At 40.5% G+C, this 13,416-nt stretch overlaps 1 protein-coding gene across 1 annotated transcript in view; it reads left to right on the forward strand.

The window, feature by feature from the left end:
- MNAT1 (MNAT1 component of CDK activating kinase) overlaps nt 1–13,416 on the forward strand; it is a 188,241-nt gene that overhangs the window by 64,816 nt on the left and 110,009 nt on the right. Inside the window, exons 5-6 of the mRNA XM_065402612.1 lie at nt 1,507–1,647; nt 6,847–6,972. Coding sequence (XP_065258684.1) covers nt 1,507–1,647; nt 6,847–6,972 — 267 coding nt within the window. The remainder of the gene's footprint in view (nt 1–1,506; nt 1,648–6,846; nt 6,973–13,416) is intronic.

Consider the following 13,416-nt stretch of genomic DNA (forward strand, 5'->3'; position numbering starts at 1 on the left):
GCAGTTCTGGTCGCCCCATCTCAAAAAAGATGTATTCAAATTTTAAAAAAGTACAGAGAAGGGCAGCAAAAATGATTGGAGGTATGGAAAAGCTTCCATATGGGGAGAGATTAAAAAGACTGGGACAGTTCATCTTAGAAAAGAGACAAATGAGAGGACATATGATAGAGATCTATAAAATCATGAATGGTGTGGAGAAAGTGAATAAGGAAGTTTTATTTCCCCCTTCACATAACACATGAACCAGGAGTCACCCAATGAAATTAGTAGGCAGCAGTTTTAAAACAAACAAAAGGAAGAACTTCACACAATGCGCAGTCAACCTGTGGAACTCATTGCCAGGGGATGTTGTGAAGCTCAAAAACATAACTGGGTTCAGAAAAGAATTAGATATCTTCTAAGATAAGAAGATAAGATAAGGATAGGTCCATGAATGGCTATTAGCCAAGATGGTTAGAGATGTAACTCCATGATCTAGGTGTCCCCAAACCTCTCACTGCTAGAAGCTGGGACTGGACGATGGGATGAATCATTTGATAAATTGCCCTGTTCTGTTACTCCCTCTGAATCATCTGGCACCGGCCACTGTTGGAAGACAGGATACTGGGCTAGATGGACCATTGGTCTGACTCAGTATGGCCATTCTTATGTTCTAGGAAGATGCATGAAACAATATAAGGGATTACTATGGCATAACCTGCCCGTGGGGGGTCATTCTTCCTAAGCCCCATCAGTTTGTGATTGGCTTATTTCTGAAGCATACGTGTTTATATCCCTGTCTGATGTAACTGTGGTTATTCTCATTATGGATATGACTCCTAATAAACTCTTGGCCTCAATGATCTCTTGTGGCAATACATTCTACTGGTTAATTATCCACTGTATTTTTTTTTTTTTAAATAAGTGATCAGTTTAAATTTGTTGCCTTTCAGTTTAGTTGAATCTCCCCTTGCTCTTATTTTGTCAGAGAGGGTGAATAGGAGCACCAAATTCACTTTCCCTATCCTGTACCCTCTTATTTTGTTTCCTTTGTAAACTAGAGAGTTGCAGGCTTTTCATAGGGAGTTTTTGCCTTTACCTATGTCTCTAATCATTTTCATTGCCTGTCTCTAGATCCCTGCCAAAGACATTCGGATAACAGCGGTGGCTCCAGGCACCAGCACTCCAAGCGCGTGCCTGGGGCAGCAAGCCGGGGGGGGGGGCACCCTGCCGGTCCCTGCGAGGGCAGCAGGCAGGCTGCCTTCGGCGGCTTGCCTGTGGGAGGCCCGCCGGTCCTGCGGATTCGGCAGCAATTCGGTGGTGGGTACGCTGAAGCCGCGGGACCGGCGGACCTGCCTTTGGCATGCCGCCGAAGGCAGCCTGCCTGCCGTGCTTGGGGCGGCAAAAAAGCTAGAGCCGCCCCTGTAGGATAACACCCTTTACTTGGGGGAAGGGTGCCGTGGCAGCACTTTATCTGCCAAATGTAGAATCCTTTCCAATAATAAATTTTGAATATTCCTGTTTTAGACTCGGGAGCAAGAGGAGCTGGAGGAAGCTTTAGCGGTGGAACGACAGGAAAATGAACAAAGGCGACTGTTCCTACAGAAAGAGGAACAAATGCAACAGATTATAAAAAGGAAGAATAAACAGGCACTTCTGGATGAACTGGTGGGTATCAAAACAGAACTACAGATTTTGAGCTTTAAATTCAGTTCTTGTGGCTTCAGATGTGGACTTGTACTACTTATGCTGTTGATACAAAATATCAGTTTTGTACATTTCATATTTATTTTTTAATTTTTCATCCTACAAACATTTGAGAACAGATCTGGTAAGACACTAACAGGAATGATGCAGGGAGTAATCGTGCAAAATGCAGGAGATTGGACTGAGTAAGAAGGTGTTTTTGTTATGTTTTTGGCTGCTTCTCTCTGTAATTCATCCCATTTCTTCCCCTCCAAGCCTGTTTTAAAGAGTCTGTGTTCTGTATTGTACTTCATTGTGACCATTAGAGGTGCTGGGATTTCAGAAAGGCTATCCCAGTGAGTCTACCCAGCCCATCCATTAAATTAGCAACTGACTGCTCCCCATCCCTACTTCTGTAAGAAATTACTGTAAAGGATTAGAATATCTGCTTGGTGCACTGAAAATATTAGCAAACAATAGGAGGCATTTTGACAACTGTTAGTGAGAAAAGAGGTCTTATTTTATTATTAAGTTAGGTATAGTATGTTCTTGGAAATCTATAGTGGTCAGCTATTTTTAAAAACTTTTGGAAAGTGACCTACTTTCTGGGATTGCTTCTAGATTTCCTCTACTCCACCATTCTTTGTGCACCCAAAAATTCAATGGTGATTTAGGGGCACAGGGCAACCTAGGCGCTGCATGTGTGGTCTAATCTGGATTTACAGCTCAACATACTGTTACATTCATGCACTGTATGAGAGAGTCTTAAAATTGTGTGTGTGTGCGTGTGCACATGCACATTTATAAATAAAAATATGGGCAGAGAAAAACCAGAAAAGCATGGAAATCTATATTAAAAAATATTGTTATGCCAGTAGGGTGTTTTAAGGATGCTGTGTCAACCTTGATTCTGAATTTCTTCGCTTTGCTTTGGTTCTCACATTAAAGTTACATTTAATCCAGTTCTCTTGCATTTTATTTCTGGTTCCTTTTGAAGATGTGACTTACTTTCTTCCCTTCCTGAGAATGCAGAGTTCTTCTTTGACCCAATGGGAGATCCACTAAAATGCAGAGATATTGGTGTTATGTGATTTAGGAGTTTGTTTTACGGTTTTAGGGACTGTGCTGAGGAACTGCCTTGCCCTGGGGCCAAGGTTCGTGGCAGCCTTTTATTGGATTCTTTGAAAGGAGCTGGTGTTTCATTTTCCTTAGACATCAGCATAGATGTGCAGAAAGGCTCCTTGTTTTACTCCAGTGGATGTATCCCGACAGAAAGGGAAATCCCCCAACAATCTGAGACTTTATATCCAGCAGAGTCTTATAACTTTTAAGGTAATAATGCTCATGATCTGCTTAGTTAGGCATAGTCTGACTAGCAGGCCAATTAATAACTCCACTGTACACTCAGTATATTTCCTTAATGGCTTGGAAAAAGGTTTTGAACTGGTTTCTGACTTTAAAAAGTGTGTTCAATCCTGCTTTAAAATACACTTTTAATTTAGTAGGGGCCAACATTGTTTTCTTACACAGCAGTTGGTTTTACTGGAAATACAGTTCGCCAGATGGCTTGCGAAAAGAGCAGTTATAAATAATCTTTATAACATGACCAAAATAGGTAATTTAACTCTGATTGCACATGCGTTGCTATTAAAACATATCTAAATATTTTTAAAACAACAGAAAGGTAATGTTAAAAGTAGAGAAAGAAAGTTAGAAAACTTTAGTGTGTCTCTCTCTAGTTTTTAAAGTGGACTGTGAAATTTGGCTCAAAACTTAGTTTTGTAAAATCATGCTTTTATAAAACCATCAGAAATAAGTTTCTTCAATAACTCCTAAAATTTCTATGAGAACAGTTATTTTTAAACATCCCCCCTGAAGTACCTGAAGTCTAAATATTGCTGTGTTGCAAATCTGAAAGTGAAACTAACTATAAACTGAAGCGAAACAAATGTCATTTTTTTCATTGAGAGAAATGAAAAAGATAAACACAACATAAACAAAGTAAGTGGAAAATTGTTAAAATGGGTTTAAAAATGGAGTATTAGAACTATCGGTAAAGATATGCATTTTAGCAACATATGGAGTGAAATCCTGGCTCCACTGATCAAACGCAAAACTCCCATTAATTCCAAAGAGGCCAGGATTTCACCCATTAATTTTAAATTTGTCTCTCCTTAATGCACTCTCTGTTTAGGAATTGTTGCACAGAGAATAGTTGAGTGTATACTTCTTTCACTGCTTTCTCCAAACTGCTTTAACATTGATTTGACAATACGAAAAAACATAGGGCAAATATTTGTCAGATGCATACACGTGATCTCAGCTCCAATATTCTGCTGTCCAGTCATGTACTGAATGCATAGTCACTGAGAGAGCTGTGCGCACAGATAGCAGAATTAAGAGGTCTCATGCAGCAACAAGAGAAAATTTTGCCCTTAATGTTCAAGCTTTAAAGCAAGTTTGAAGACTAGTTCACAACTTCTTACACTTTTATTATTTGGATTACAGTAGCAGAGGCTTCAGTCACTGTGCTAGATGCTATACTAATATAATAAGAGATTGTTTGTTTGTTTTTCTCCAAAGAGCTTACAGTTGAAGTAGACCAGACAGGCACAAGGGGAAACAGAGACACAGACAGGTAATGTGACTTGTCCAAGGTCACACAGCAGGGCTGTCGCCAAGCCAGGAATAGAACCCAGGTCTCCTGAATCACAGTCCATTGTCCTAGCCGCAACACCGTGCTCCCTCCCAATATAGGATTAGACAGATTTCATACTGGCAGTGTTTCAAATGACGTCTCCATGGCTGCCACTTTTCACTAAAATACTAGTTGTAATTTAAATCTTTATTCTCTTCATGGGTCATGCTGAGCAATGCTTCTTCCTGTCCAAACTTTCAGATCCTGGGTCTGAGCAAAATGTGTAAACTTGTCTTTAAGTACAATATTAACATGTGGTGTGATTGTATACTAATAGTACTAGAGATGTTATTAATTCCCCTGTGCATGACGGTTGAAATGCTCAGCCCTGCTCCCAGCCCTTTTATGCAGGGGGTGTGCCAGAGGCTGAGTGGGACTGGGAGTGCGTGTCCAGGCAAGGATGAAGCACATTGTGCTGTGGGAATTCTGGGCAGTGATGCTGCCTGAAGGCAGGTAGGGACAGGCTTCTGTGACTTAGCCCCTCATGGCTGTCTTAATTATGCTGTGGGGGGTGTATCTCCTGCTCCCAGAATCAGGAAGATGCCAAGGTAACTTAAAGTCAGCTTAGTCCCCCCACATCCTTTCCCTCTGAGCTGTGAGTTCTGATCCTGCAGACACTTATGCACATAATTAACAATCCTGGTGCAAATGGTTGCATTGATTTCAATGCATTTTTCACATACGGAAAGTTACATGTATACATAAATGTTTACAGGAGCTGGTCTATGATATCTATCTCTTTATTGCTCTGTAGTGATAGTTAACTAGAAAGGCTGCACTTATTACATAGGACAAACAGTGAATCAAGAGCACTGTGGTTTGCTGGTGCAATGCTGATTTCTCAGAACTGTGTATCTCTATGCTAATGTAGAAACTGCTGAGAAGTGAGCATAGAAATTGGCTGCCTTTTGTGTCGCATGAGAAAATACAACAAACATGTGATAAGTGAGTGGAGGACAAAAAGCCTAAGGAGACTTCCCTCCTCCCCTCCCCCCAACTATATAGCGCACATTAAATCTGAAATTTAAAAAAATTGCATTCAATAGGGTCTTCTCAACTATTGCTGATAATAGTAGCACTTGTAGTGCACACTTGGACTGTGAGTGTGTTGGATGACATGGAGGTGCTCAGAGATTCAGGTGCTAACATAGCAAATTTGGGTGGTCCAAATTCTCTTTTCAGTTGCATGTAAACTGGAAGGGGAGAAGTCCCTATGCTGAAGAGAGTAAGGGTACTGAACCTGTGCCCGGACATTTGCAGGACTGTGCTGTCCCTCACTGTCATTTGTATTATCCCTCACCCCAGATCAGGTCCCATTGTGAGATACAATCTCAGCCCTGAAACCCACAGTCTATTTTAAGACAAGTCAGTGAGTGAGCATAACAAGCAATAGGAAGGATGAAGAGGGAGCATTAATCTTACAGTAGTAAGTATGGGCACTGCTTGATGGTTCTGTGTCACTTCAGGAGATTTTCAAAGGCACCTAGGCACCTAACTCCCATTGAAAGTCATTTTTCTATCTTAAATTTTTAAAAATAAAATATTTATAGTCACAATCTGGCTTTGAGGGTTCAGTTGCTTTATAAGTTAGTAGCAAATTTGGAACACAAAGCAGTATTTCCTTGGTTCCCCAAAACAGAAATGTATATGCTGTATTGAGTGCGTTGTGCATAAAGTGCTGCAGCAAGGGAGTCTGGGAATAAACAGCTCTGATCTCCCCCTCCCCCGCTTCCACAGTAAAGAGAAGTTAGAGGATTTCAGGGTTCACGGAGATAATCAGACTAATTTAATAGAGAATTATTTAGCCAATAATTTGTCTACCTCTCCTTGGAATGTGGTATATGTATACATGTTAATCTTTTTGTTGTAACCTAAATGTAAGATTTTAAGTAGTTAAACAAGTTAACCATTTATTTTATTACTTATATATTTTAAAATTGGCTGGCTTCCCTAAAAATAAGTTGGTAAAGGAGAAAATAAATATGCTGTTGGTTGCACTTACAATGGTGCCATTGTGCAAGGCAGAGCAAGGATCATTTCCAAACGGCCTCAGGTGAAATCTAATGGGAAACAATTTCAAACTGGTCTGAATTCATTTGTAGAAAGAATGTGTCTTAGATAAACATCTGATTCAAGTTATACTACTTTGTACTACTCCTTCTGTGATTAAGTTCCAATTTTTTTATTTTAATAAATATGGTTGCATTGGCCAGTTGCAATAAGGACTCTGTTATATTGTCTTTAATGTGGATTCCATAAAAATGGTTGTTTGCAGATTACGCTGATTTATGAGGCTGCTGCAGCTTTTTCCTATTACTGAAAGTGATCGTTTGTGTAAACTGTTTCTCATATAGAGAATATTTAGCATAACCTTTTTCTGCTGGTGATGGCCTTTTCAGACACAATTTGTAGTCTTGAAGAATGAGCAGCATTAATTTTTTTTCTTTTGAATATTTCAATCTGTGTTTTCAACATGTTTACAGGAAAGTTCCCATCTGCCAGCCTCCCTGCTCTTAGCTCAACATAAAGACAGATCTACGCAGCTAGAAATGCAGCTGGAAAAACCCAGACCAGTTAAACCAGTCACATTTTCCACTGGCATCAAAATGGTAAGACTTCTTTGTTTCCTTTTTATTTCACTGTTCCAGAAGGCACAGCTTTTCCCAGTCTGAGATATAAATGATCTTTTAAATTTGACTTGCATTACTGTAGCACGCAGACCAATTATAAGTATAGTTCCTAATTATTGGTGTAATTTAAAGAGAGCAGTTCAAGAACTTCAGCATTCTAGTAGTTGGAATGTAAGAGATTTTGTGCATTTTGCCCTTGCAATTTTTGTGCTGTAATTGATCCATTGAAAGTTCCTTTTTTTTGCCCCATAGCTTGATGTAATTGTTCTGAAAGCTAAAATTCTAGAGCCTTCAGAAAAGGACTGGTGCTTATTTTGTGCACTAGAAGATTGTGTGTGTCAGAGAGAATCTGGAAATCCATGTCGTGTCAATAAGAACACATTCTCAAACAATGAGAACAGCAGAGACAAGTATTTTTCGAACAGCAAATATATTAGTAGTTCTGTGTTAATAAGGATCTGTCAGCTTTCCTGTTTTATAATGCCATTCTTTCTGTCACAACATAATATAAATGTTCTTTTCTTTTCCGAAATAAACATTTCTTCTGTTCTGTTTTTCACCAAAATATATACCTACAACCTGTATGTTAAGGATTTGATAAAACCAAATCGCAAGTTACTAATCTTTTTTACCCTTTCTCAATAATCATTCTATTTTCCAAGGTCTCCTGAAAAGACTGTAAAAATTCCTTCTAAAATCATCTTCTCGTTACAGACTTAATAATCCACAAAACCATAATCCAGAATTGATACTCAAAAAAACCCCTAGAACAGACCAAATAAAAAAACTCCCAGCACTCAACCCTGCATCTCTGTGACATCAGTCTGTTTTGTAATGGGTGTCTGGACTATTCTCTGTGTCTGAATTACAACATGAGCCCCTTGAGAACAGCATTTGCATCTTATTCTGTCTTTACAGCACCAAGCATACAAGGGCTAGGAGTGGTTAGTATGGGCTATAAACTAGTGTATTTGATTGTGTTGAGAGAATTAACAGAAAAAGACCATTATTTGGTTTAGCAATGGTCCAACTGGATGGCTGCACTAATTATTCCTTTTTTCCTGCGAAATGTTCCTATGTATTTTTAATTCTTGGATTTAGGAACCATTGGAGTGTGTCATGAGGACGTCTTAACAATTGTTAGTTTGTATTTGGAAAGAAGCACAATGATGTGCTTGTATCACATGAGGATGAAAAGTACTTTTCAGGCCATTTCTAATCAGAGAGGCTGTTAAACAATCTTTATTTAGGGATACACATTTTTAAATAGACAGGCCCATGTAACTTGTGCCTAAGAGGCTAAAAGAGTTGGCAGAGGTGATCTCTGGTTTGCTGATGTTAATTTTTATGAACTATTGGAATACCAGGGAAATTCCAAAATACCGGAAGAATGTTAATGCTGTGCCAATATTCAAAAAAGGTAAGAGGGATGACTGGTAACTATAGGCTGGTTATCCTGACATCAATCTTGGCCAAAAGAATGGAAAAGATTGATAAAGGAATCGGTTCATAAATAATTAAAGGAAACAAATACAATGTCAGTCAGCATGGTTTTCTGGAAAATAGATCTTGTCAAACAAATATAATTCTCATTCTTTGAGGAGATTATGCACTTAGTTCATAAAGGCAGCTGCATAAATGTAATATATTTAGACTTTTGTAAGGCATTTGACTTAATACCGTAAGACATTCGGATTAAAAAAATTAGCATTATACAAATATCAATAAATCGCACGTTAAGTAGGCTAAGAACTAGCTAACTGTTCTCAAAAAGTCATCCGTAGGGAATCATCTTTGAATAGGATGTTTCTATGGGGTTCTGCAGGGATTGGTACTAGGCCCGATGTTCAACATTCTTTTTTTATCCACGATCTGGAAGTAAATATCAAATCACTCTTAATAAAATTTGGATCACTGGTAAGTTGGGCCCATTCAAACAAAATGTGTTTTTAATACAGCCAAATGGAAAGTTTCACATTTGGGAATAAGGAATGCAAGCCATACCTACTGAATGGGAGACAGTATCCTGGAAAGCAGTGACTCTGAAAAGGATTTAGGGATCATAGCGGACAAGCAATTAACTCAAACTCCCAATGCGATGCTGCAGTCAAAAAGGCTAATGCAATCCTTGGGTGTATAAACAGAGCAGTAGAGCATAAGAGGGGTTGGGAGGTGCATGACTTCTGTATATGGCATTGGTGAGACATATGCTGGAATACTGTGTCCAGTTCTGGCGTCCACATTTTTAAAAGAACATTGAAAGATTAGAGAATGTGCAGAGAAGAGCCGCAAAAATGATTTGAGGGCTGGAGAAAATGCCTTACAGTGAGAGGCTTAAAGAACTCAATCTGTTTAGTTTATCAAAAAGAAGATTTGAGAGGTGTCGTGATTACAGTAAGTACTTCATGGGGAGAAAATGCAGAGAATAGCAGAACAAGAATCAACGGCAGGAAGCTGAAGTCGGACAAATTCAAATTAGAAATCAGGCACAAATTTTTACAGTGAGGGTTATTAACCATTGGAACAAACTTCCAAGGGAAGTGGTGGATTCTCCATGCCTTTGTGCCTTCAGTTCAAGACTGGATGCCCTTCTGGAAGACGTGCTTTAGTCAAACATAAGTTATTACGCCCAATACAGAAGTAAGCAATTGAAATGTACAGGTCTGTGATATGAAGTCAGGCTAGATGATGTAATGGCTCCTTCTGACCTTCAACTCTATCGGTTGTGTATTTACTGTGAATAGACCTTGAAAGTGGGTGGTATGTACCTAGTGGGTGGTATGTCTGGTGAAAAGTTCAGTGAACTCACACTTTTTGGGTCCAAGGCTATGATGCACTGAACTACTCCTAGGACAGGGTTTCTCAACCTTTTTCTTTCTGAGCCCCCCCTTCAGCTTTCTGCCCTGGGCCCCAGAAAGTCTAATGCTGGCCCTGCTCTCTGGTTTATTTTGGGAGACCCCCTGAAACTTGCTTGCGGTCCCCCAGGGGCCCCAGGCCCCTGGTTGAGAACAACTACCTTAGGAGATGCAGGGCTCCCTCAAATCCTGTGGTGCTCAGCCCCTCACAAGTTTGTGGGATTGTGCTGTATGTGGTAATTCTCATGTAGGATGTTCTTCTATAGTCTTCAGAGGGGTAGCCATTTTAGTCTGTATCAGCAAAAACGATGAGGAGTCCTTGTGGCACCTTAGAGACTAAGAAATTTATTTGGGCATAAGCTTTCGTGGGCTATAACCCACTTCATCAGATGCATGGAGTGAAAAATACAGTAGGCAGGTATAAATATACAGCACATGAAAAGATGGGAGTTGCCTTACCAAGTGGGGGGTCCGTGCTAACAAGGCCAATTCAATCAGGGTGGATGTGGCTCATTCCCAACAGTTGACAAGAAGGTGTGAGTATCAAGAGGGAAAATTACTTTTTGTAGTGACCCAGCCACGCTCAGTCTTTATTCAGGCCTAATTTGATGGTGTCAACTTTGCAAATTAATTCCAGCTCTGCAGTTTCTCGTTGAAGTCTTCTTTTTGAAGTCTTTTTTGTTGAGGAATGGCCACTTTTAAGTCTGTTATTGAGTGTCCAGGGAGATTGAAGTGCTCTCCTACTGTTTTTTGAATGTTACAATTCTTGATGTCTGATTTGTGGCACTGCTATGGGTATCTGCATGGCCCCACGGTATGCCAACGTTTTTATGGCTGACTTAGAACAACGCTTCCTCAGCTTTTGTCCCCTAGCGCACCTACTCTACTTGTGCTACATTGATGACATCTTCATCATCTGGACTCATGCGAAGGAGGCCCTTGAGGAATTCCACCAGGATTTCAACAATTTCCACCCCACCATCAACCTCAGCCTGGACCAGTCCACACAAGAGATCCACTTCCTGGACACTACAGTGCAAATAAGTGATGGTCACATAAACCGTCTCTAAGGTGCCACAAGGACTCCTCGTTGTTTTTTCTATAGTCTGTCTTTAAGGGCAAGTGCTCAACACTGGCGTAGCACTGCTCCCATTGAAGTCAATAACTTCCATTGACTGCAATGGGCGTTTCACCATAGACTTCCATGGGAGCAGAGCTACACCAGTGCTGCGTGCTTTTGAAAATCCCACCTTAAGTACTGTTGTGATATGATGTGTAGATCTGGAACCAAAGCAGTACTGCTATTATGGGTGTAGTGCTTCAAGTCCACCAGTGGAGAGTTCTAGCAGCGTGCATGTAAGGAAGCACTGTACACCCTTCCCATTTGGTTTCCTTTTCCCCCCTTTCTTTCCCCCCCCGCCCCTTCACCTGCTGCTTGAACCTAGGACTGTTCTTCTCTGATGATGGCTTCTTTTATTTTACAGAGGCCAGATAGTGCGTATTGAATGCCTTGCCTGGCTGATTCTGAGATTGTGTCTATGCAGCTACATTCTTAACAATGTTGGCTGTGGTGCTCTCCTTTTCTTTTTCTTTTTTTTTTTGGCTTGAAATATGAGAATTTTTCCTTGAATGGTCTAAATCAGAGGTGTTCTTGAGCCTGATTGATGACGTGGTTTTGCTCTTGAGTTCCAAGGAATATGCCCATTTTAGTCTCCTGAAAGACATTCAATTAGGCTGGCTGTTTTTAGGTGTCCTATGTGTATTCTTTATACTAGATGTTGAGTTTCCATTCCTTTGGGGGGGGGGGGGCGGGGATTTTCTTCCTTTAATAAAGTAAATGAGAACATCCCTCATTACTCAGAAAAGGTAGACTTCTTCCCCTTCAGTTGGCTCCTTTTGTTAACAGCATGGAGGTTAGATAGGAATAGGATCCCCTTGCCTCTTCCCCCACCCTGAGAGAGAGCTATTTAAGCTTGATCTATGCTATTTCCTTACAGCTTTGTGTATCATTTTGCCTAGCTTCTTTTTTTAAAATCAGTTCTGCGGACAACAGGCTCTTCAAGCTGCCTGGTTACGAAAAAGATACCCTTCGTGAACTGATGTTTCATGTAAGTGAGTGGGATAGGGAGTTGCAGACCCTTTTTATCTTGGCATTTCCCTTCTTATTTGTGACCTACAGCTTCCTGCATAATTTGAATATTCTAAACATTATTTTCCTTAGTGGAGTATATGTCTATTAAGCCCAGTCTGCAAACCAGCTTAATGCTGTTACAGAAAGTGTGGCAATCTTAATTGCACTTCCAGTAACAGTCTTGAAAATGGTGGCGCCAGCTCTGTGCTAGCAGCTAAATAGTTTTCAGTATTAGCGGAAGAGGGCAACGGCTGTCACTAATGCGCCGTTATCCTAGGAATCTCTTCAGGATCATCTTGGAATAAATCAAGCCACTGTTTGGAGACTGTGTCATTTCTGGTTGGGAGATTGATCTACTGGGGAGTTGATGTCCGAACATAGCCTTGTAAGGATACTTATTTGTATTCAGGGGTGTGTGTGTTGCACTGGTGACAGCAATTCACAAATGCAGACAGGGCTCATTTCACTGCAATAATAGCTTCCTTTCAACGTTTCTGCCACTTACAGGATGGTGGCGGGAGCCACTTGATCCTCATGGTTTGCCTGTGCTTGACAGTACCACTACTGCTTATAATACTTAGCAGTTCCCTAGCTAATCCACTAACTAATAGTGCTGGAGAATGTATATGAAGTAGGGCAGCATTTCAGAGTGCTTGTCACTCTTTCCCTCCACCCCATTTTTATGATTGCTCCCTGACCCATCTAACTAGAGGATTGCTGCTCTCCAGGAGTGAAGTTCTTTGGAGGCAATTTCATGCAGTTAAAAAATTAAGTACCTGAAACTAGATTGTCTAAATACCTTGTCATCTCCTATGGAACTGCTCACTTCTTCAGAGCACTTCTTGGGCAGGTAGCTGGAGAACTTAGAGAATCTCTGTATAAAATGGTATTGCATCCCTTGTATAGGTGGGAGAGTATTCTTTTCCAACAGTGAAAGCACCCCTTCAGTATAGCTCTGCTGCATTGTCGCTGCATAATGAGCCCAATTCCTGGCACATCTGTGTTTTTATTTTTATAATACTAGTAGTATTTGTTAATAGTAATGTAGTAGTACACTCAGAGAGACGGTTGCGATCTCAAAATGATTACAGACTAAGTATGCAAGATAAAGGGTGGGAAAGGAAACTGAGGCACAGAGGGAAATGACTTGCCCAAGGTCATACAGGAGGTCAGAGAACCTGGGCCTCCTGAGTCCCAGACTAGTGTCCTGTCCATTGGACCATGCCGCATCTCCTATCATCAATCTTCTCCTTGTATGACAGCGTGAGCGAAGGGTAGGAATTTCACCCTTTAACTTTCCAGTTTCCTAGCTTTTCTCTGTCTAAATCATGGCAACAATGTTATCTTAACTTGGTCTGAATATTACAAGCATTTCATTCTGGGTGCCATCATCTTGTACTGTAATTAGTTCAAAGTTAGTGTGAGTGACATGCTGTC

The sequence above is a fragment of the Emys orbicularis genome, chromosome 4 (assembly GCF_028017835.1).
Source record: "Emys orbicularis isolate rEmyOrb1 chromosome 4, rEmyOrb1.hap1, whole genome shotgun sequence".
NCBI classification, from domain to species: Eukaryota; Metazoa; Chordata; order Testudines; family Emydidae; genus Emys; species Emys orbicularis.